Source organism: Schistocerca nitens, chromosome 5 (assembly GCF_023898315.1).
Source record: "Schistocerca nitens isolate TAMUIC-IGC-003100 chromosome 5, iqSchNite1.1, whole genome shotgun sequence".
Lineage (NCBI taxonomy): Eukaryota > Metazoa > Arthropoda > Insecta > Orthoptera > Acrididae > Schistocerca > Schistocerca nitens.
The window spans coordinates 802,047,998-802,074,206 of NC_064618.1; the positions used below are offsets into that span (position 1 = coordinate 802,047,998).

The 26,209-nt window shown below is 45.9% G+C and overlaps 1 protein-coding gene across 1 annotated transcript in view; it reads right to left on the reverse strand.

The window, feature by feature from the left end:
- LOC126260197 (uncharacterized) overlaps positions 1 to 26,209 on the reverse strand; it is a 231,378-nt gene that overhangs the window by 23,137 nt on the left and 182,032 nt on the right. The window contains exon 3 of the mRNA XM_049957479.1: positions 1,436 to 1,624. Coding sequence (XP_049813436.1) covers positions 1,436 to 1,624 — 189 coding nt within the window. The remainder of the gene's footprint in view (positions 1 to 1,435; positions 1,625 to 26,209) is intronic.

Here is a 26,209-nt window from a genome sequence, read left to right on the forward strand (position 1 = left end):
TGGGGAAGTACTGTATGACTTAGTTATTGCTTGTTTAGTGCGTACTGTCATAGCTACCTGCCAGGTGGTTAGCCTTAAGCATCGTTACTGTCACCCAACATTTCTAGGAAAAGGAACTAATCTACTGCATGTTGCCTTATGGTTCTGCATCACACGAGTACATATCTTAATAATACAGAATGCAGCCTTACCACTTTTACACTGATCAGGCAGAACATTATGCCTACCTACCTAAGAGCCGGTATGACCGTGTTTGGCACCGATGACAGCGGCGACGCGTCGTGGCATCGAAGCAATGAGGCCTTGGTAGGTGCTAGAGGCGCTACATCTGCATACCCAAGTCGCCTAATTCCCGTAAATTCTGGGGTGGGGGTGATGAGCCCTGACGCCACGTTCAATCACACCCCAGGTGTGTTCGATCGGGTTCAGATCTGGCGAGTTAGGGGGCCAGCACATGATTTGGAACTCGCCACTGTGTTCTTCAAACCACCGCATTACATTCCTGGGCTTGTGACATGGAACATTAACTGGTTGAAAAATGCCTCTGCCTTCGGGAAACATGATCGTTATGAAGGTGTGTAAGTGATCTTGGCCGTCATGTTGCCTTGCATGAGCCCCACTGAAGCCAAGGATGCCCACGTCAATGTTGCCCAGAGCGTGATGGAGACACCGCCAGATTGTCTCCGCCCCGCAGTAAAGGTGTCAAGGAGCTGTTGCCAAGGAAGACACGGATTGGAGTGTTCGGTGCACTGGTGTTCAGACACGCTTGTACCCTGCCCAGTATTAAGGTCAGATGTTAGTTCCGCCACAGTTCGTCGCCTGTCCTGTTTTACCAGTCTGCCCAGCCTTCGACGCCCGACATTTGTAATGATGGGTGGCCGCCGGATCCCACGTGTCTGGAAATGGTTTCAAATGGTTCAAATGGCTCTGAGCACTATGGGACTTAACAACTGAGGTCATCAGTCCCCTAGAACTTAGAACTACTTAAACCTAAGGACATCACATACATCCATGCCCGAGGCAGGATTCGAACCTGCGACCGTAGCGGTCGCGCGGTTCCAGGCTGTAGCGCCTAGAACCGCTCGGTCACTCCGGCCGGCAGACATGGTTTCACCCTGGTTTCCCCACGTGTTGAAGACGCTCACGCAAGACTCCTCGAACATACAATAAGTCGTGGAGTTCCCTTAATGCTCGTACAGAGCCTCCGTCCCATCACAGTCTGTCCTCGGTCATACACAGACCGCGCGTCTTCCTCATTCTACACACGAACAGCACGCGCACTGATGTTACATGCTCCGGGCGTGTGTCTGACTAGCACTCATTCCTCGCCAGGTGACGCTGCTATCGTCTGGACTGGTGTATATCGGTTGCAGGTCGGTGGTCATATTATTCTCGTTGATCAGTGTATCTTATACTATGTCCAGTTCTTACTTACCTGATGGCCCGTGTGCAGTGATATGGGTGTCGTTGGTAGTTGTGTTGCTGCTTCTACTCCGTATCAACATCCTGCTGGTCAGAAACATGGCGATACAAATGACCAGGACTACCAACAAGACGGCGAGCGATATTCTACTGATCAGTCTCTTTTCACGCCACCAACCGTGACGTGTCACACCCGTACTACCTGGAGATTGTAAAAAAAGAAAAAAAAACGTAAAAAAATAAACTTTAAACGAAACTCAATCACAACATTGAGAGTGAGGAGACCACATGTTTTCCTTTTTGTGATGCTCCTGCAGCCATGATCTCTGAAGATGTGAAATGTTTTAGCTGATTGATTACGATTCCGACATGAGGTACGGCGCATCAAAACTACAGACGTCGTAGCAAAAGTACGGAAACCCCGCGAGTGATGCGTGCTTGAACAAAAGTGTAGATGCTAGGCAAGTCTGGGGGAGCGCTGTTGTGCTCAGTCACGAACGGTAACTGCCGCGATGTCTTCAGTACATTGCAAGTGTCTCTCGTAAGGACCACGGTGTTCTGTGTAGTTCTAAGTGCATTATGTCTACATCTACATCTACATACATACTCCGCAATCCACCATACGGTGCATGGCGAAGGGTACCTCGTACCACAACTAGCATCTTCTCTCCCTGTTCCACTCCCAAACAGAACGAGGGAAAAATGACTGCCTATATGCCTCTGTACGAGCCCTAATCTTATCTTATCTTTGTGGTCTTTCCGCGAAATGTAAGTTGGCGGCAGTAAAACTGTACTGCAGTCAGTCTCAAATGCTGGTTCTCTAAATTTCCTCAGTAGCGAATCACGAAAAGAACGCCTCCTTTCCTCTAGAGACTCCAACCCGAGTTCCTGAAGCATTTCCGTAACACTCGCGTGATGACCAAACCTACCAGTAACAAATCTAGCAGCCCGCCTCTGAATTGATTCTATGTCCTCCCTCAATCCGACCTGATAGCGATCCCACACGCTCGAGCAGTACTCAAGAATAGGTCGTATTAGTGTTTTATAAGCGGTCTCCTTTACAGATGAACCACATTTTCCCAAAATTCTACCAATGAACCGAAGACGATTATCCGCCTTCCGCACAACTGACATTACATGCTTATCCCACTTCATATCGCTCTGCAATGTTACGCCCAAATATTTAATCGACGTGACTGTGTCAAGCGCTACACTACTGATGGAGTATTCAAACATTACAGGGATATTTTTCCTATTCATCTGCATTAATTTACATTTATCTATATTTAGAGTCAGCTGCCATTCTTTACACCAATCACAAATCCTGTTCAAGTCATCTTGTATCCTCCTACAGTCACTCAAGGACGACACCTCCCGTACAACATCATCAGCAAACAGCCGCACACTGCTATCCAACCTATCCAAAAGATCATTTATGTAGATAGAAAACAACAGCGGACCTACCACACTTCCCTGGGGCACTCCAGATTATACCATCACCTCCGATGAACACTCACTATCGAGGACAACGTACTGGGCTCTATTACTTAAGAAGTCATCGAGCCAGTCACATACTTGGGAACCAATCCCATATGGTCGTACCTTAGTTAGGAGTCTCCTGTGGGGCACTGAATCAAACGCTTTCCGGAAGTCAAGGAATATGGCTTCCGTCTGATATCCTCCTTCCATGGTTCGCAAGATATCATGTGAAAAAAGGGCGAGTTGCGTTTTGCAGGAGCGATGCTTTCTAAATCCGTGCTGATGCACGGATAGTAACTTCTCTGTCTCAAGGAAATTCATTATATTCGAACTGAGAATACGTTCGAGAACCCTGCAACAAACCGATGTTAAGGATATTGGTCTGTAATTTTGAGGATCCGTCCTTCTACCCTTCTTATATACAGGCGTCACCTGCCCTGTTTTACAGTCGCTCGGGACTTTACGTTCGGCAAGAGATTCGCGATAAATGCAAGCTAAGTAAGGAGCCAATGCAGTAGAGTACTGTCTGTAAAATCGAATTGGAATCCCATCAGGACCTGGCGATTTATTTATTTTCAACCCATTGAGTTACTTCACAACCCCAGGGATGTCTATTACTATGTCCTCCATACGGGAATCTGTACGAGACTCAAACGGCTGTATGCTTGTACGATCCTCCTGCGTGAAAGATTTCTCAAATGTTAAATTTAAAATTATAACTTTCGCTTTGCTGTCTTCCGTTGCCAGGCCAAACTGATCACTGAGTGACTGGACGGAAACCTTCGACCCGCTTACCGAGTTTACGTAAGACCAGAATTTCCTCGGGTTTTCAGCAAGATCTTTCGCTAAGGTATGACGGTGGTGGTGGTTGAATGCTTCGCGCATCGCTCTTTTTACAGCAGCATGAATCTCTACTAACTTTTGCCTGTCCTCATTCTCCCGATCTTTCTTGTACCGCGAGTGCAACTGCCTTTGCTTCCGGAGCATTCTCCGAATTGCGCTGTTAAACCACGGCGGGTCTTTTCCGCCGTAACCCACTTTTTTGGCACATACTTGTCCAATGCGTGATTTACAATGTGTTTAAAATTTGCCGATAATTCTTCCGCGTCCATCGTACCGGAAGTAAATGAAGTCGATTCATTTACTAAGTGGGAGCTATGTACATTCGAACGGTGCCACATTGGGTGCTCGAATAGTGGGTGCTTCCGTGAACAAGGCAGCCAAACTGTTTGGTATTTCAAGAGGAATCGTATAGAAAAATCGTATCGAAAAATTAAAATGAGGTTTAAATGATAGTGACGGACGCTAAATGAAGGAGATTATGCCGACAAGTAAGACAGCTGCAAAGATCAATGTGGAACTGACTATCGCGCTCGCGAACCCTGGCAGCAATGAAACAACACGAAGGGAGCTGTATAAGCTGCGACGTGCAGGGCGAACTGGAATTCGAAAACCACTTAACAGCGACGCAAACGCCCGTAACAGGGAAACCTAGTGACAAAGCCATAAATCCTGGACTACGGAGCAAGGGGAGAGTCATTTGGTCGAAAAAATGTTCAAATGTGTGTGAAATCTTATGGGACTTAACTGCTAAGGTCATCAGTCCCTAAGCTTACACACTACTTAACCTAAATTATGCTAAGGACAAACACACACGCCCATGTCCGAGGGAGGACTCGAACCTCCGCCGGGACGAGTCGCATAGTCCATGAGTGCAGCGCCTCAGACCGCTCGGCTAATCCCGCGCGGCCATTTGGTCAAACATGTATTGTTTCTGTTAAGGCGTGAAGTCAAGCGCAGGCACTCTAGTCGGGCACGATAGAGAAGAGATGACTGTGAGAAGACGTTAGCCAATCGCACGCTGACCGACCCCTCTCCAGGATGACAACGCGACAGCAGCGGCCCCTATGTGAAGAGGACATAAGCGCCGCGATCGACTGGCGACGCCCCAGTTGAATAGTAGCTTCAAGACTAGCGACTTGGATAGGAGCGTCAACGCACGATACTTCGTTTGTACACATTATGTAACACCGACTTGGAACTGTATGTACTGAAGAAGATTGCTTATTTTCTATGTTACCCTTTGCTTGCGACTCATCTGTGTAATTGCGACGTTAAGTATTGTATCTTTCCATTTTGTAATGAAACTCATTAATACGATTATTTGAATGTTGTCTAGCGATCCGTGTAAGCAGGCCTTCTAGACCCCACATATTTGATGACGAGCATGGAGACATAATAGTTTCTTTCCGTTTGCAACACCTGGTCGAGTTTTCAAGGCCCAAGAATGAAACATGGCGGAGGATCGGGGGTAATTTGGACAGCCATCTCTTGGTAATACTCTGCAAGGTTGTTTTTACCCCCAACGATCACGTGACCATTTTGGCTGATCAGGTCCGTCCTGCAGTACAATGTTAGTTCCCTAATGGTGATGCTGATTTCCCAGATGACAGGGCCCCTTTTAACACAGATAACATCGTCCAGGGCTGATTTTGTGAGCACAGAGATGAATGATAGCATTTCTTCTGCTCACTACAAGGTAGTTCCCCAAGGTAATTCCCCAACGTACTTCCCCAAGCTAGTGTTATAGGCCCTTTGCTGTTCCTTATCTGCATAAACGATATAGGAGACAATCTCAGCAACCATCTTATGTTGTTTGCAGATGACGCTGTCGTTTATAGACTAGTAAAGTCATCAGAAGTTCAATACAAATCAAAAAACGACTTTGTAAAGATATACGTGTGGTGCAAAAATTGGCAATTGACCCTAAATAACGGAAAGTGTGAGCCAGACGGTGTGACCGAGCGGTTCTAGGCGCTTCAGTCTGGATCAGCGGGACCGCTACGATCGCAGGCTCGAATCCTGCCTCGGGCATGGATGTGTGTGATGTTTAAGTAGTTTTAAGTTCTAGGGGACTGATGACCTAGACATTAAGTCCCATAGTGCTCAGAGCCATTGGAACCATTTTTGAACGAAAAGTGTGAGGTCATCCTCACGAGTGCTAAAAGGCATCCGTTAAATTTCGGTTACACGATAAATCATTCAAATCTAAACGCCGTAAATTGAACAAAGTGCCTAGGAATTACAATTATGAACAATTTAAATTGGGAAGAACACACAGTAAATGTTGTGGGGAAGGAAAACCAAAGACTGCGTTTTATTGACAGAACACTCAGAAGTTGGAACAAACCTTAAAAAAAAAAAAAAGAAAAAAAAACTAACACCGTTCATAATAAAATAAGGGAAATTAGAGCTCGCACGGAAAGATATAGGTGTTTGTTTTTTCCGCACGCAGTGCGAGATTGGAATAATAGAGAATTATTGTGAAAGTGGTTCGATGAACCATCTGCCAGGCACTTAAATGTGATTTGCAGAGTATCCATGTGGATGTACAGTCAGCGGATCTCAACATTATTGAGACTTAGTGGTCCACTTCGGAGAGGAGGCTGCCTGATCGCTACCCACTGTGATAAACCTTTTGCATTTCCTTTATGTTTTCGTCTTCTTTAAAGGCAAAGAGAGAAGATGAAGCGGTAGCACATCATAGAGCCTATGCCTACCGTCATGTATTTTTTTACTTTCAGTTGTTAAAAAAAGAGGATTTTTTTTCTGGTACCAGTAGGAGGAAGGAAGGATTCGCGCTCAGCTAGTGAACGAGTGAGAAGCACGCCATTTTTAGCGAGTAATTGTAGACCGCCATTTCTGGGGTCGCTATGAATAAGTGAGGAGTATGTATTTCATATGTGCACCGTTTAGAAAAATACAGTATTGCTTTATTAACAGAAAGGTCGTGTGAGTTGTTATTTCGAATAGTACAATAATTACAAGAACTGAAGCCCACCTGTGTACTTTGGAAAATTACGAAGATCCGATAAGCTTAATGGGAACACAGTCAAGACTTCGAAGGTGAACACGGCGACCAAACGTAACATTATAAAGAATGGTAAGCACAAATCTACAGCGGAGAAAGAAACTACTTCGCCCTGCAAAATAATATGAACTAATACGATTTCCAGGCATAGCTCAGCTTATTGTGCTTGTCATTCATGCCGAAAAATTAATCTCATTAATTCAATACGTTTTAAAAAGCCACGCATTTTATTATCATCTATTCCATTATTTTATTATATTATACCACGTCCACCATCTTTACCTGAAAATGGCGCTGTTTTGCAGGAATGTGGTGTAAGATGGCCCAGAAAGCCACACAGAACACGTATGTATCCATTCCGCGACCACTGGGAGCGGGTTCTGTCGCCGTATTCGGAATGGTGACGTGTTGTGTTTCTCATGTCCCCATATTTTTGCCCACCCTGTGTAACTGATTATTATTAAATTGTTTAATATGATTCACAATTATATATTTTTTAAATTATCTTCTTCGCTTTCGACCGTTAAAATGAGATATTCACCATGTCGTCGATCGTTATTACGGCCTTTACCAATTTTCAAGTTTCGTATACAGTCGAACAGTTAAAACAGTGAGTACATTCAGAAATGTATCACTTCGCTAAGAAGGCGTCATGAAAATGGCAGTTGTGTTAACAATTGACGGATTAATCCCATTCTAAGCTTTAATGCACGGCCGGCCGGAGTGGCCGAGCGGTTCTAGACGCTTCAGTCTGGAACCGCGTGACCGCTACGGTCGAAGGTTCGAATCCTGCCTCGGGTATTGATGTGTGTGATGTCCTTAGGTTAGTTAGGTTTAAGTAGTTCTAATTTCTAGGGGACTGATGACCATAGCAGTTAAGTCCCATAGTGCTCAGAGCCATTTGAACCATTTTGAACCAACATTATCCAGAACCACGTGGCAATGATCGACACAACGCCGAGATACACTACACTGATCTATACTATCCTACACTACACTGATCTATACTATCCTACACTACATTAGCAACGCATTTTGTGCCATCAACTTTGTCACCGCTGGTGGTCGAGTGAAAAAGCCGGTAATGCGAGTGTCTGGAAACTTGGAGGTCGCGGATTCGATTCTTGGGCGAAGCGCGGATATTCTTTAGTCTCCCTCTAATGTTACCCTTCTCTCTCAGTGATGTGAATATTCGCCACGAACGTCACGTGGCTCGGATTTCACTTGAGACTGTAGGTATCCTTTTCTCGTGTAGGACCACTCGGTTGGGTTAGGGACTTGGAAGTTGCTTCCAGTTGCAAGACTTTCTATCATCAAGCGACCGATACACTCGAAATTATTATTATACCGTCAATTTTATATCATATTCTCTAGTAACGTTACCGAAGTAATAAATGAATAGATTGCTTTTCCATTTTAACAGTTAAAAAAATTGCAAAAAAATAGTAACTTGCCGCACTGTCAGAATCTCGCTACCTTATGGGCTGCAAGTGTTCCCGTAATATTTTCAGACTATTGAATAAGAAATACTTTAAAATTCGACTGGAAAGACTGTAGTTATTATGCAGAAGTTTACTGTTCGGAATCAGAAAACGTTCTTTCCAAGAAGTGTCGGGCACATATCGCGTCCTTCCACGTGTGTCTCGAGATATCACCAAGACGAGAAAATTATGTGAAAGTTTATCGACAGTCGATTTTCCCACGTACCGTTTACGAATGGAACAAGGAAAGGGGCAACTTATAGTGAAGCCGGAAGTACTTTCCAACACACGCCTTAAGGTTCCTTGTGTATAGCATACGAAAATGCTTTCCTTTGCGCTGAAGACATAAAAAAGGAAAAAAAGTAGTTGTTCGTCTCCTCTCCAGGAAACTGACATTGCGCATTTCTGTAGTCGACTGTGACACCATTATCCTGATTTAGAAATTCTGTAAGTATCTGGAAAGAATACTTGGGTGGTACCACCAAAATGTTTATTATTGTTTCCTTTCCGGGTCCCAGTTCAGTTAGCGACGTACATACCGTATATATCCGTGTACAGTCGTCGTATCACCAGCACTGAAGACGCATCCAGGGTCACTACGTGATGACGCTGCAAACTTTTCATGGGTGATGTGGAAAGATAAATGTATCACTTAGAGGTAAGGTACACTGATCTCGAAACGAACGAATCGAAAGCTATATGCAAAAATAGTTCTGGTACCTGTGATGGAGGATCTCTTCTACTGCAACCTCTTTGTTTTCCATATTTTGAAAGATGGTAGTATGGACCAGAATAAGAAAAAAATTTCTGTAGTAAACATGGGGTCAGAAATGCATACCTCAGGCATTATGAGCGCTTGTTCAGTAGAAGAGATCTATTTCACAGTAGCAAAGATGAACAAGTGGCCATAACTCTTACGGTATGCACTTTACAGTCCTTCTTCACTAGACAATTTTTGTTATGTTTTGTTCCTACCAAAATATGGAAAGCAAAGGGCTTGCGCTAGAAGAAATTTTTTTCACAGTACTGAAGCTAAAGAAATGCACATAGGTCATGTTAACTGGACTTTTTTTGGTTCGAATTATTGTTCCAGTCATATCGCCGAATACTGATCATTCCTCATAGAACACCCCATAAAAGTTTTCAGGTTTTCTTAGTAAAGACACGCTATAAAATACAAGTCATATATGGACAATTGATATGCAAGTCCACCACTGTTACACTACTCCCAAGAAAGAAGAACAAGTGCAGGTTGTCCAGTTCTCATGAACATGAAAGGTACTGGACGCGAAAACTTGAAGCCAAACTAGAAATTTAGGTCAAGTTGCTCTAAGATGCTTTGAAGCGGTATGAAGAAAGGGCCGACCGTGTTTTGGCTCTGAGCACAATGGGACTTAACTTCTGAGGTCATCAGTCCCCTAGAACTTAGAACTACTTAAACCTAACTAACCTAAGGACATCACACACATTTATGCCCGAGGCAGGATTCGAACCTGCGACCGTAGCGTTCGCGCGGTTCCAGAATGTAGCGCCTAGAACCGCTCGGCCACCACGGCCGGCGACCGTGTTTTGATGACATGCTATACAGCTACAATGAAATCAGCTGCAAAAATGGGCCACCAAACTGACAGGTAAAAATTTAACCCAGAAGGTGAGTCTATGAGTGCTGTGGGCTAACACAACATGTTAGTTCAATGGAATGGTTCAAATGGCTCTGAGCACTATGGGACTTAACATGCGAGGTCATCAGTCTCCTAAAACTTAGAACTACTTAAACCTAACTGACGTAAGGGCATCACACACATCCATGTCCGAGGCAGGCCGCGTTGGCCGTGCGGTTCTAGGCGCTCCAGTCCGGAGCCGCGCTGCTGCTACGGTCGCAGGTTCGAATCCTGCCTCGGGCATGGGTGTGTGTGGTGTCCTTAGGTTAGTTAGGTTTAAGTAGTTCTAAGTTCTAGGGGACTAATGACCACAGCAGTTGAGTCCCATGGTGCTCAGAGCCATTTGAACCATTTTTGTCCGAGGCAGGATTCGAACCTGCGACCGTAACGGTCGCGCGGTTCCAGACTGAAGCACCTAGAACCGCTCGGCCACAGCGACCAGCTCAATGGAATGTGTTCGCAAAACATTGTAGTGTCCAGAGTCCTCAGCGTTTACTTCTTAGACACGTGTGTGCCTACTACCCACGTCATTTACAAGTTTCCTGCAGGAAAGAATACTTCCGTCATTGAATATCATCTCAATCTCATTGGTCACATTTTAGACGAACAATCAACAAGGCAAGCATCGGCAGGTCGTTGGGACTAGGAAACTTCATTGTGGCTTCCACAGAGGCCCTTTCCAAGCACTATTGAATTGTCAGTTAAGACAACCCGGTCTCCTAATGAGATGAATCACACGCAGCAAGAACAAAAACGAAAGGAGTCACGTTACTGCTGCAAACAATGTCACGTTGTACTGCGTGTTACGGCTTGTTTCGCAATACATCAAACTTTCTAAAGCGTATTTCTTTGTAACGTTGTCTACTTTTGTGAACTGCAACAATAAAGAATATTCAAAGTAAACTTTATTTTAAGAATTTACTGGAGAAATAAATACAGAAGGGAGAGCGTTGACAATTACTTACAAGAGGGCCGCGCCTACTTGCCATCACCGATTTCGTTTAAATGGTTTTTGCAGTGCTTGGCCACAAAGTGAGAGACGTGGGAGCTCCAGATGGTCAAGCATTCAGAAAAAATAGCGTTTTTGGGGCTGGTCGGTCTAGGAATGAGCCATTTGTGTTAGCGCAGTTTGTAGGCAGTGGCTGGCCCAGCAGAATGAGTACAGAACGGTAATCCAGAATTGTAGGGTCTAGTGCCAACGTGCAAAACCTCATTTATTGTCAATTTTTCGGTTATTTACAACACAAAACGTAGCAAAATAATGCTCAATGTATTGAATCTATTAATATTTCATAAAAGGCGTGAAAAGGAAAGGTAAAGCAAAATAAGGGACTGCAAAAGAAGATTCCAGGAAGGGACTGAAGATCGTAAACGAGAACTTAGAACATAAAATTACATGCTTTTATTATTTTACAGTTGATGATCTACACGTTCTGGGGTGATATTTATCGTAAAAACAGAGTAAGCAGAAACTATCTTGGCATCTTGGACACGTCATAAACGCCCCATCTTTACCGGTTGTTTTAAAGTTTCTGTAGAAAAACACACTTGGTTTACATTCATAAAACGTTCTTCCTCATGGTACAGGTTGCTAGCGAGCGATGCGTAACGATTCGTTTCGCTAAATATTGGCGAGGATAGCTGATGATGTAAAAGGGGCAATCAAATGATAACGAGGCAGACGGAAAAAATTAAGTAAACTGTTCAGTATTTCAAAAGCAACGGCCATAAATGTTAATACATTTATCCCACTTTGTGACAGGACGGTCAATGCCTTCATGGAAAAATGTTTGCGGTTGCGTATGAAATCATGATTGTACCAGGCATGCACCTCTTCGAAGCAAAGCGACGGTCAAGAATTTCTTTCTTCATGACTCCAAAAATATGAAAATCGCAATGAAGTCATTGACGTCTTGTCTCGCAGTGGGATAAATTACTATCGATAAACAGTTTACTTACTTTTATTTCTATCCGTATCGTTTCTATTTGTCTGCCAGTTACACAATGTAATGTATTTTGACGCATTATTTTTTCTCTGTCGATGACATAAGAGCAGTTCTGAAGCTTTCTGATCAAATTCTTTACCCGACGGTAAAAATAAACATCGCCGCTTTGTACGAGTAGAGTGCACTTTGGAGGAATAATTTTAATACTGCACGAAGGCAATCCTTCATGTTGGAAAATCTCTTCTTTGAAAGTGGGTTTGTTTGTCCTCCGCACGAATAAATTAAGGGAAGAAATTTTCTTTTTGAAACTTAGTTTTAGGAAATGTCAGTGGTCATAAAATACTATTGACAAATATAATAAAAACCGCATAGAAGATTTTATTTTAAAAACACGATGACCGGTTTCGATCAATGTCTGATCATCGTCAGACTGTCCGCCCCCGGTAGCTGAGTGGCAGCCGGCACGGTAGCTCAGCGTGTTCTGTCAGAGAGCCGGTTGGCCTCTGTAATAAAAAAAAAAAAAACTGAGTGGAAGGATCAACCACTGAACTCGAACAGAATGTCTTACGACGTCCGCGACGACCAAACACAACGATCAATAACGAACAAAATGAAAAAAAAAGGTGGTCAGCGCGACATAATGTCAATCCTAAGGGCCTGGGTTCGATTCCCGGCTGGGTCGGAGATTTTATCCGCTCAGGTTCTGGGTGTTGGGTTGCCCTAATTATCATCATTTGATCCCCATCCGCGCTCAAGTCGCCGAAGTGGCGTCAAATCGAAAGACTTGTACCCGGCGAAAGGTCTAGCCGACGGGAGGCCCTAGTTACACGACATTTACATTTATTTTTATCGTCAGACTGTTAGATACTCTTTGCTGATTGCTAGAGCTGGTGGCATGGAGCGCTATCTGCTCTAGGCTGGTGTGAAGAGCAATTGCTAACAGACTTTGATCGAAACTAGTCACCGTTTTTTGAAGTAAAATATTTTGTGCGGTTTAGACTGTATTTTATTATATTTTTAAGAGAATAAATTTCTTCTCCTGCCCTTGCGAGTTCATCACATTAGTCAAAGTTTTTGTACAAGGCTGTTATAGATTTCACAGATTTTGATATGATTCCTATATTTGATGTCATTCCTAAAATTTGCAGTTGCGATTCCTTTTCATCCCTTTTATAAAGATATTAATAAGTACGATATATTCAGCATTATTTCGGTTTATTTGCAATGTAAGTTACTTCAGAAACTCGATGCCCCGACCCTTAGATTAGTGTTATGTACTTTTTACTCAACCTAAAAACTACTCTAAGATACACTGAAAAGCCAAAGAAAATGGCACACCTGTCTAATATCGTGTACGGCCCCCGTGAGCACGCAGAAGTGCCGCAACACGACGTGGCATCGACTCGAATAACGTCTGAGGTAGTGCTGGAGGGAACTGACATCACGAATCCCGCAGGGCCGTCCGTAAGGCTTTAAGAATACTAGGGGATGAAGATCTCTTCTGAACAACACGCTGCACGGCATCCCAGATATGCTCAATAATGTTCATGTCTGGGGAGTTTGGTGGCCAGTGGAAGTGTTTAAACTCAGAAAAGTGTTCCTAGAGCCCCTCCGTAGCAATTCTAGACGTGTGGGGTGTCGCATTATCCTCCTGGAATTGCCGAAGTCCGTCGGAATGCACAATAGACATGAATGGATACAGATGATCAGACAGTATGCTGAAACTTCCTGGCAGATTAAAACTGTGTGCCCGACCGAGACTCGAACTCGGGACCGGGCGTGAGTCGTGCTTCGGTAGCTCAGATGGTAGAGCACTTGCCCGCGAAGGCAAAGGTCCCGAGTTCGAGTCTCGGTCGGGCACACAGTTTTAATCTGCCAGGAAGTTTCATATCAGCGCACACTCCGCTGCAGAGTGAAAATCTCATTCTGGAAACATCCCCCAGGCTGTGGCTAAGCCATGTCTCCGCAATATCCTTTCTTTCAGGAGTGCTAGTTCTGCATGGTTCGCAGGAGAGCTTCTGTAAAGTTTGGAAGGTAGGAGACGAGATATTGGCAGAAGTAAAGCTGTGAGGACCGGGCGTGAGTCGTGCTTCGGTAGCTCAGCTGGTAGAGCACTTGCCCGCGAAAGGCAAAGGTCCCGAGTTCGAGTTTCGGTCGGGCACACAGTTTTAATCTGCCAGGAAGTTTCATATCAGCGCACACTCCGCTGCAGAGTGAAAATCTCATTCAGACAGTATGCTTACGTACGTGTCAGCTGTCAGAGACGTATCTAGACGTATCAGGGTTGCCATATCCCTCCAACTGCACACGCCCCACACCATTACAGGCCCTTCACCAGCCTGAACAGTGCCCTACGGACCTGCAGCGTCCCTGGATTCATCCACTCGATACAACTTGAAACGAGACTCATCCGACAGGGCAATATGTTTCCAGCCATCAACAGTCAAATTTCGTGTTGATGTGCCCAGGGGAGTCCTTAAGCTTTGTGTCGTGCAGTCATCAAAGGTACACGAGTGGGCCTCCGGTTCCGAAAACCGGTATCGATGATGTTTCGTTGAATGGTTCGCACGCAGTGTTGATGGCCCAGCATTGAAATCTGCAGCAATTTGCGGAAGGGTTGCACTTCTGCCACGTCGAACTATTCTCTTTAGTCATCGTTGGTCACGTTCTTGCAGAATGTTTTATCGGCCGCAGCCGTGTCGGAGATCTGATGCTTTACCGGACTCCTGATGTTCACGGTACACTCGTGAAATGATCGTACGGGGAAATCCCCACTTCATCGCTACGTTGGAGATGCTGTGTCCCTTCTCTCGTTTCTCTGCCTCGTGATGACTGGGTGTCGTGTGATGTCCTTAGGTCAGTTAGGTTTGAGTAGTTCTAAGTTCTAGGGGATTGATGACCATAGATGTTAAGTCCCATAGTGCTCGGAGCCATTTTTTGAACCCTTCTCTCGTTCAAACTCACTTAAATCCTGATAACGTGCCATTGTAGCAGCAGTAACCGATCTAACAACTGCGCCTGCGCCATACACTTGTTGCCTTATATAGACTCTGCCAACTGCAGCGCCGTATTCTACCTCTTTACATGTCTCTGTATTTGAATACGCATCTCTACACCAGTTTCATTGGCGCTTTAATGTAAATGACTCATGCTTCGCCCGACCCTCACAAAAATTCTGTATCTTTTAAGTCTTTCGTCGCCTGTAGCTTCCACTTCTGTCACTTTCATATCTGGTCAAGCCCTGCAAACACCACAAATTTTGACGAAATCGCTGATCACTAGTATTCGCATCAGGTGCTGCGGAATTCAGTGCCATATCGTACCAAGCACGACGGATGCTGAGGCAAGGAGCAGCCCGTCTGCACACGGATGTCCACACTGTTGTGACGCGCTCAGTAGTGAAGCAATTAAACTGAAATAGTACTCAACTTAGCCACATCTACGTCGAAGGCACATTAATTTTTTTTCCACAGCAGCATGAGAAATAAAGAAGTGTTTCTGAGAAGAAGATTCGGAAAGAAACACAATGGAAACGGTGAGAATGAGGAAAAACATCTTGGCTGGGATACATGCGATGGAGCTGTCTGCACGAGAAAGTCATCGAAGGAAAGATTGCAGGAAAGATAAGAAGAAGAAGGAAGAAAACTTGTAACGCTGAAATGGCATTAAAAATTGTCAAAGCAACCAGTAGATTGAGGAAGAAGCACAAGTTAGAAGAAAGTACAGATCGTCCAGTCGATATCTGTCGTGCGAGTGGCACATCAAAGAAGAATAACTAGAGCAAGGAGCATGAAACGTCAGAGATGACTTACCCTGCTCGTTGGCAGTGTCGGCACTGGCGGTGACCATCTTGATGGCGCACAGGTTGCAGGCGGAGTGCAACCTGCTTGGCCGCGTCACGCTTTATGGAGGCTACCAAGGCCGCGGACGGTCTTCCCCGAATGAGCAATCAGCAGCGGTTTGTTTAAGGAAACACGCTTGCCTGTAGCGGCTTGAGGAAAGAATCGGCGACCAATCTCACACTGCCGTACTTTTACACGTGGCGTGTCAACTCGAACTTGAGCGTTTTGGATGGTTTTTCCCAAACGGCGGTCGCATTAATAGTACAAAGGCAGTCTTTCACATAATATGCATTTGACGCCATTTCTCATTGGAATTACACTACGGGCCATCAAAATTTCTACACCACGAAGATGACGTGCTACAGACGCTAAACTTAACCGACAGGAATAAGATGCTTTGACATTGAAATGATTAGCTTTTCAGAGCATTCGCACAAGGTGGGCGCCGGTGGCGACACATACAACGTGCTGACATGAGGAATGTTTCCAACCGATTTCTCAGACACAAACAGCAGTTGACCGGTGTTGCCTGGTGAAAGTTGTTGCGATGCCTCGTGTAAGGAGGAGAAATGCGTACCATCACGTTTCCGACTTTGAAAAAAGGTCGAATTGTAGCCTATTGCGATTGCGGTTTATCGTACCGCGATATTGCTATTCGCGTTGGTCCAAATCTAATGACTGACAGCAGAATATGGAATCGGTGGGTACAGGAGGGTAATACGGAACGCCGGGCTGGATCCCAACGGCCTCGTATCACTAGCAGTCGAGATGACAGGCATCTTATCCGCATGGCTGTAACGGATCGTGCAGCCACGTCTCGATCCCTGAGTCAACAGATGGGGACGTTTGCAAGACATCAACCATCTGCACGAACAGTTCGACGGCGTTTGCAGCAGCATGGACTATCAGCTCGGAGACCATGGCTGCAGTTACCCTTGACGCTGCATCACAGACAGGAACGCCTGCGATGGTGTACTCAACGACTAACCTGGGTGCACGTATGGCAAAAGGTAATTTTTTCGGATGAATCCAGGATCTGTTCACAGCATCATGATGTTCGCATCCGTGTTTGGTGACATCGCGGTGAACGCACATTGGAAGCGTGTATTCGTCATCGCCATACTCGCGTATCACCCGGCGTGATGCTATGGGGTGCCATTGGTTACACGTCTCGGTCACCGCTTGTTCGCATTGACGGTACTTTGAACAGTGGACGTTACATTGCAGATGTGTTACGACCCGTGGCTCTACCCTTCATTCGATCCCTGCGAAACCCTACATTTCAGCACGATAATTCACGACCGCATGTTGCAGATCTTGTACAGGCCTTTCTGGATGCAGAAAACGTTCGACTGCTGCCCTGGCCAGCACATTCACCAGATCTTTCACCAATTGAAAACGTCTGGTCAGTGGTGGCCGAGCAACTGGCTCGTCACAATACGCCAGTCACAACTCTTGATGAACTGTGGTATCGTGTTGAAGCTGCATGGGCAGCTGTACCGTACACGCCATCCAAGCTCTATTTGACTCAATGCCAGGCGTATCAAGGCCGTTATTATGGCCAGAGTTGGTTGTTCTGGGTTCTGATTTCTCAGGATCTATGCACCCAAATTGGGTGAAAATGTAATCAGATGTCAGTATTAGTATAATATATTTGTCCAATGAATAACCGTTTATTATCTGCAGTTCTTCTTCGCGTAGCAATTGTAATGGTCAGTGGTGTACTTTCGCAGTTAAATACATTTTTGTTCGTATGTGATATCTTCGTCTTCAGTAGATAGGAAATACTGAATACACAAGGAAAAACAAGCTCTATATTAATTAATATAATATTTGCAGGACGTCAAAACCAAATAACAGGTACGACACCTCGGGCCCTCAGGGGTTGTACAAAAATATGTAAACACCGCGAGTGATACATGCTTGAGCATACATGAAGACGCTGACCAAGATTGCAGGTTACGCTGGTGTACGATTATTTGACCACCAGCAGCATCCGTACAACGTCATCAATACTTTGCAAGCCTCAATTGTGGTCAGGTCAGCTGTGAGTGCACTATGTCGGAGCTAAGTGAATTCGAACTTCGACAAGTTATTGGAGCTCGTACGGTAGGTCCTTCTGTAACTAATGTAGAAAAAGTGCTTCATGTAATGAGAGGCACCGTACCGAAGGTTTATATCGCATACAAGGAAAGCGGGAAATCATCATCTGCAAGTCCCAAGGCAGATGAAAGAGAGTGTTTAGTGTTCCTGACGAACGGGACCGAATGTAAAAGGACAACAGCTGCGAAAGTCATTGCAGAACTGATGTTCTCACTCTGTTGGCGCCGAAACACGAAGCTCTATAAGCAGGGAATTGTAGGGTGGACTGGAATTCCAAAACCACTCGCCAGTGATGTAAATACCTGTAACAGGAAATCGTTGTGCCGAAGTCATAAATCCTATATTTACGGAGGAATGGAAGAGTGTCGTTTCGTCGGATGAGTCCTGCTTCACACTGTTGACAGCACGTGGCCGAGTTTATGTTCAAATGGCTCAAATGGCTCTGAGCACTATGGAATTTAACATCTGAGGTCATCAGTCCCCTAGAACAGGTACGACACCTCGGGCCCTCCGGGGCTGTACAAAAATATATAAATACCGCGAGTGATGCATGTTTAAGCATCCGACACCTGTACGAAGCACTCCATGAACTTTTACATGCTTGCACTGAGTGGCCTATCGGGACCATCGGGCCGCCGTGTCATCCTCAGTGGAGGATGCGTATAGAAGGGGCGTGGGGTCAGCACACCGCTCTCCTGGTCGTTATGATGGTTTTCTTTGACCGGAGCCACTACTATTCGGTCGAGTAGCTCCTCAGTTGGCATCACGAGGCTGAGTGCACCCCGAAAAATGGCAACAGCGCATGGCTGCCTGGATGGTCACCCATCCAAGTGCCGACCACGCCCGACAGCATCGAGTGACATTATACTGAGTGCACTATCCGAAAATTACCTCGAGCAATTAAACAGAGAACCGACTCGTGGAGATAACATCTTGGACCTACTGATAACAAACAGACCCGAACTTTTCGACTCTGTATGTGCAGAACAGGGAATCAGTGATCATAAGGCCGTTGCAGCATCCCTGAATATGGAAGTTAATAGGAATATAAAAAAAGGGAGGAAGGTTTATCTGTTTAGCAAGAGTAATAGAAGGCAGATTTCATACTACCTAACAGATCAAAACGAAAATTTCTGTTCCGACACTGACAATGTTGAGTGTTTATGGAAAAAGTTCAAGGCAATCGTAAAATGTGTTTTAGACAGGTACGTGCCGAGTAAACCTGTGAGGGACGGGAAAAACCCACCGTGGTACAACAACAAAGTTAGGAAACTACTGCGAAAGCAAAGAGAGCTTCACTCCAAGTTTAAACGCAGCCAAAACCTCTCAGACAAACAGAAGCTAAACGATGTCAAAGTTAGCGTAAGGAGGGCTATGTGTGAAGCGTTCAGTGAATTCGTAAGTAAAATTCTATGTACTGACTTGACAGAAAATCCTAGTAAGTTCTGGTCTTACGTTAAATCAGTAAGTGGCTCGAAACAGCATATCCAGACACTCCGGGATGATGATGGCATTGAAACAGAGGATGACACGCGTAAAGCTGAAATACTAAACACATTTTTCCAAAGCTGTTTCACAGAGGAAGACCGCACTGCAGTTCCTTCTCTAAATCCTCGAACAAACGAAAAAATGGCTGACATCGAAATAAGTGTCCAAGGAATAGAAAAGCAACTGGAATCACTCAACAGAGGAAAGTCCACTGGACCTGACGGGATACCAATTCGATTCTACACAGAGTACGCGAAAGAACTTGCCCCCCTTCTAACAGCCGTGTACCGTAAGTCTCTAGAGGAACGGAGGGTTCCAAATGATTGGAAAAGAGCACAGGTAGTCCCAGTCTTCAAGAAGGGTCGTCGAGCAGATGCGCATAACTATAGATCTATATCTCTGACGTCGATCTGTTGTAGAATTTTAGAACATGTTTTTTGCTCGAGTATCATGTCGTTTTTGGAAACCCAGAATCTACTATGTGGGAATCAACATGGATTCCGGAAACAGCGACCGTGTGAGACCCACCTCGCTTTATTTGTTCATGAGACCCAGAAAATATTAGATACAGGCTCCCAGGTAGATGCTATTTTTCTTGACTTCCGGAAGGCGTTCGATATAGTTCCGCACTGTCGCCTGATAAACAAAGTAAGGGCCTACGGAATATCAGACCAGCTGTGTGGCTGGATTGAAGAGTTTTTAGCAAACAGAACACAGCATGTTGTTATCAATGGAGAGACCTCTGGCGTGCCACAGGGGAGTGGTATGGGACCAATGCTTTTCACAATGTATATAAATGACCTAGTAGATAGTGTTGGAAGTTCCATGCGGCTTTTCGCGGATGATGCTGTAGTATACAGAGAAGTTGCAGCATTAGAAAATTGTAGTGAAATGCAGGAAGATCTGCAGCGGATAGGCACTTGGTGCAGGGAGTGGCAACTGTCCCTTAACATAGACAAATGTAATGTATTGCGAATACATAGAAAGAAGGATCCTTTATTGTATGATTATATGATAGCGGAACAAACACTGGTAGCAGTTACTTCTGTAAAATATCTGGGAGTATGCGTGCGGAACGATTTGAAGTGGAATGATCATATAAAATTTATTGTTGGTAAGGCGGGTACCAGGTTGAGATTCATTGGGAGAGTCCTTAGAAAATGTAGTCCATCAACAAAGGAGGTGGCTTACAAAACACTCGTTCGACCTATACTTGAGTATTGCTCATCAGTGTGGGATCCGTACCAGATCGGGTTGACGGAGGAGATAGAGATGATCCAAAGAAGAGCGGCGCGTTTCGTCACAGGGTTATTTGGTAACCGTGATAGCGTTACGGAGATGTTTAATAAACTCAAGTGGCAGACTCTGCAAAGAGGCGCTCTGCATCGTGGTGTAGCTTGCTCGCCAGGTTTCGAGAGCGTGCGTTTCTGGATGAGGTATCGAATATATTGCTTCCCCCTACTTATACCTCCCGAGGAGATCACGAATGTAAAATTAGAGAGATTAGAGCGCGCACGGAGGCTTTCAGACAGTCGTTCTTCCCGCGAACCATACGCGACTGGAACAGGAAAGGGAGGTAATGACAGTGGCACGTAAAGTGCCCTCCGCCACACACCGTTGGGTGGCTTGCGGAGTATAAATATAGATGTAGATGAACTTCGGTGATCTCACGGGAACCGGTGTAGCCACTGCGGCAAGGCCGTTGCCTCCCCCCCCCCCCCCCTAGAACTTAGAACTACTTAAACCTAACTAACATAAGGACATCACACACAACCATGCCCGAGGCAGGATTCGAACCTGCGACCGTAGCGGTCGCGCGGTTCCAGACTGGAGCGCCCAGAACCGCTCGACCACAATGGCCGGCCGAGTTTATGTTCCAAGAGTGCAACATGGAGGGGGGATGATGACTACAGCAGCGACATGCAAGTATTCCATGGACCGTATGGTTACTCTGCAAGGCAGCGTTACTGACAAGGATTATGTGACCATTTGCGTGATCGAGTTCATCCCATTGTACAACGTTTGTTCTCCAATCGTGATGATTTATTTCAAAACGACATGGCTTCTTTTCAGTAGCTCGCATCGTCCAAGACTGGTTTTTCAATTTTCCTTTGATAACCGTGTAGGTAGCGTATTTATTTATTCAGAGAAGGCTGAAAGCTGTTTTGAACGCCAACGATTTTCCTACAGCGTATTTGGGGTGGTAGTGTGTTATGGTTTTGGTCTTCACATATTTTTGTCCAACCGATGTACACTCAAGGAAAACAAAACGTCAACAACAAGATTTAGTTTGGCGAGGTAAATGGAAACTGGTAGATGTATTTCTACATGTTAAAGATGACGTCGATTCATATTTTGCGTCAGTTCCATAAGAGTGGCGCTAGTAGTACCACTAAGTCGACGCAAATCAGATTTTCTTTGATACGCAGTGTAACGGCCGTGAGCAAGTGACCTTTGAGATTGTAAGTGGTGAGCTGATGTTAGTCAAGAATGCCTGAAAGGCGACAAAAACGCCATTATCAACACTTCGTTCAGTTTGGTCATGTAATAGGGCTACAAGGGCTGAAAGTTCCTTCTGCGATATTGCAGCAGCACGTGGCAGGAATGTAGCCGCTGTACATGACTGCTGGCAGCGGTGGTCACGAGAATGTACGGTCTCAAGAAGGCTGGGCTCCAGACGGCCACGTGACACTACCGAGAGGAAAGACCACCGTGGTCGGAGTACGGCTGTTACTAGTCGTATGGCATCTGTAGCAGCCATTTGAGAAGTTATTGGCACCAAAATGACACAAAGAACTGTTACAAATCGGTTACTTCAAGACAGCTCTGAGCCAGACGCCCTGTGGCGTTCACTCCACTTATCACAAACCGCTGCCGTATGCGACTTCAGTGGTATCAAGCGAGAGCTCATTGGAAGGCGGAGTTGAGGACTGTTGTGTTTCCTGATGAAAGCCTGTTCTGTACCGGTGCCAGTTATGGCCGAGTGCTCGTTAGATGGAGGCCAGGCGAGCGTCTGCAACCAGTCCGTCTGCCTACGGGACGCAATGGACCTGCACCTGGAGTTATGGTCTGGGGTGGGATTTCGTATAACAGCAGGAGCACTCTCGTGGATATCCCGAGCACCATTACTGCAAATTTTTGTGTCAGTCTGGTGACTGGGCCTGTTGCGCTGCCATTCATGAACAGCATCCCAGGGGGTGATTTCCAACAGGATAACGCTCGCCCACCCCCCGCTGTTGAAAGCCAACATGCTCTACAGTGTGTCGACACGTTGCCTTGTCCTGCTCGATCACCAGATCTGCCTACTATCGACATTGGATGACAGCTCCAGGGTCGTCTAAAGACAGCACTAACCAACGGGACAGCGGTGTGCTGACCCCAAGGCCCTCCATAAGGCATCCAATGACGCCATTGACACAGGGTGACACGGCGGCCGGTTGGTACCAGAGGACGGTATTTGTTTTTTGTTTTACGATCATAAAGAGAAGGCAAATAACAGGAATAGCAGCCAGGTGAGGCACATGCTGGATAAGGCTGAGGCGAAACAATAGCTATCACGTTATGAGCCATTCAGGAATCTGCAATCACGACGCAATGGGGTGGCTTGTGTGGCTCAGTGATACAAGTACTCGAATCTTATTTGCAACTTTGTCATAAGAGTATTGTTTGAGAGGGCAGACTAGCATATCGTTCCCGTAGCGGTGCGGCAGTCTTTCCGGTAGATTACTGCAAATTTTTGTGTCAGTCTGGTGACTGGGCCTGTTGCGCTGCCATTCATGAACAGCATCCCAGGGGGTGATTTCCAACAGGATAACGCTCGCCCACACACCGCTGTTGAAAGCCAACATGCTCTACAGTGTGTCGACACGTTGCCTTGTCCTGCTCGATCACCAGATCTGCCTACTATCGACATTGGATGACAGCTCCAGGGTCGTCTAGAGACAGCACTAACCAACGGGACAGCGGTGTGCTGACCCCAAGGCCCTCCATAAGGCATCCAATGACGCCATTGACACAGGGTGACACGGCGGCCGGTTGGTACCAGAGGACGGTATATGTTTTTTGTTTTACGATCATAAAGAGAAGGCAAATAACAGGAATAGCAGCCAGGTGGGGCACATGCTGGATAAGGCTGAGGCGAAACAATAGCTATCACGTTATGAGCCATTCAGGAATCTGCAATCACGACGCAATGGGGTGGCTTGTGTGGCTCAGTGATACAAGTACTCGAATCTTATTTGCAACTTTGTCATAAGAGTATTGTTTGAGAGGGCAGACTAGCATATCGTTCCCGTAGCGGTGCGGCAGTCTTTCCGGTAGATTACTGCAAATTTTTGTGTCAGTCTGGTGACTGGGCCTGTTGCGCTGCCATTCATGAACAGCATCCCAGGGGGTGATTTCCAACAGGATAACGCTCGCCCACCCCCCGCTGTTGAAAGCCAACATGCTCTACAGTGTGTCGACACGTTGCCTTGTCCTGCTCGATCACCAGATCTGCCTACTATCGACATTGGATGACAGCTCCAGGGTCGTCTAAAGACAGCACTAACCAACGGGACAGCGGTGTGCTGACCCCAAGGCCCTCCATAAGGCATCCAATGACGCCATTGACACAGGGTGACACGGCGGCCGGTTGGTACCAGAGGACGGTATTTGTTTTTTGTTTTACGATCATAAAGAGAAGGCAAATAACAGGAATAGCAGCCAGGTGAGGCACATGCTGGATAAGGCTGAGGCGAAACAATAGCTATCACGTTATGAGCCATTCAGGAATCTGCAATCACGACGCAATGGGGTGGCTTGTGTGGCTCAGTGATACAAGTACTCGAATCTTATTTGCAACTTTGTCATAAGAGTATTGTTTGAGAGGGCAGACTAGCATATCGTTCCCGTAGCGGTGCGGCAGTCTTTCCGGTAGATTACTGCAAATTTTTGTGTCAGTCTGGTGACTGGGCCTGTTGCGCTGCCATTCATGAACAGCATCCCAGGGGGTGATTTCCAACAGGATAACGCTCGCCCACACACCGCTGTTGAAAGCCAACATGCTCTACAGTGTGTCGACACGTTGCCTTGTCCTGCTCGATCACCAGATCTGCCTACTATCGACATTGGATGACAGCTCCAGGGTCGTCTAGAGACAGCACTAACCAACGGGACAGCGGTGTGCTGACCCCAAGGCCCTCCATAAGGCATCCAATGACGCCATTGACACAGGGTGACACGGCGGCCGGTTGGTACCAGAGGACGGTATATGTTTTTTGTTTTACGATCATAAAGAGAAGGCAAATAACAGGAATAGCAGCCAGGTGGGGCACATGCTGGATAAGGCTGAGGCGAAACAATAGCTATCACGTTATGAGCCATTCAGGAATCTGCAATCACGACGCAATGGGGTGGCTTGTGTGGCTCAGTGATACAAGTACTCGAATCTTATTTGCAACTTTGTCATAAGAGTATTGTTTGAGAGGGCAGACTAGCATATCGTTCCCGTAGCGGTGCGGCAGTCTTTCCGGTAGATTACTGCAAATTTTTGTGTCAGTCTGGTGACTGGGCCTGTTGCGCTGCCATTCATGAACAGCATCCCAGGGGGTGATTTCCAACAGGATAACGCTCGCCCACCCCCTGCTGTTGAAAGCCAACATGCTCTACAGTGTGTCGACACGTTGCCTTGTCCTGCTCGATCACCAGATCTGCCTACTATCGACATTGGATGACAGCTCCAGGGTCGTCTAAAGACAGCACTAACCAACGGGACAGCGGTGTGCTGACCCCAAGGCCCTCCATAAGGCATCCAATGACGCCATTGACACAGGGTGACACGGCGGCCGGTTGGTACCAGAGGACGGTATTTGTTTTTTGTTTTACGATCATAAAGAGAAGGCAAATAACAGGAATAGCAGCCAGGTGGGGCACATGCTGGATAAGGCTGAGGCGAAACAATAGCTATCACGTTATGAGCCATTCAGGAATCTGCAATCACGACGCAATGGGGTGGCTTGTGTGGCTCAGTGATACAAGTACTCGAATCTTATTTGCAACTTTGTCATAAGAGTATTGTTTGAGAGGGCAGACTAGCATATCGTTCCCGTAGCGGTGCGGCAGTCTTTCCGGTAGATTACTGCAAATTTTTGTGTCAGTCTGGTGACTGGGCCTGTTGTGCTACCATTCATGAACAGCATTACAGGGGGTGATTTCCAACAGGATAACGCTCGCCCACACACCGCTGTTGAAAGCCAACATGCTCTACAGTGTGTCGACACGTTGCCTTGTCCTGCTAGATCACCAGATCTGTCTCCTATCGACACTCGATGACAGCTCCAAGGTCGTCCAAAAACAGCACTAATCGTCTCTGTATTGACCGACCAAGTGCAATAAATAGGAAACTCCATCCCAAAAATTGTTCAAATGTGTGTGAAATCTTATGGGACTGATAAGGTCATCAGTCCCTAAGCTTACACAATACTTAACCTAAATTATCCTAAGGACAAACACACACACCCATGCCCGAGGCAGGACTCGAACCTCCGCCGGGATCAGCCGCACAGTTCATGACTTTAGCGCTTTGGACCGCTCGGTTAATACCGCGCGGCAAACTCCATCCCACAAAGTGACATCCGACACCTGTACGAAGTACTGCATGAACGTTTACATGCTTGCACTGAACATTCCAGCGGTTACACCTGTTAATAACGTACCGGCATTTCACATGTGCAACGGCTCATCTCGAGCTTACATCAACCCGTGAGCCTCCGATGTTAATCATTTAAATATGATACGTTGACAAATGTACTCCCGATATTGCATTACTCTACATTAATTATTTCTTGATGACGGGATTCTTTTTCCGTCATTGTATGTTTTACCTAACTGTTACTTGTTAGTCGCAATTTTCACAAATAAGCTGATTGTCGAGATC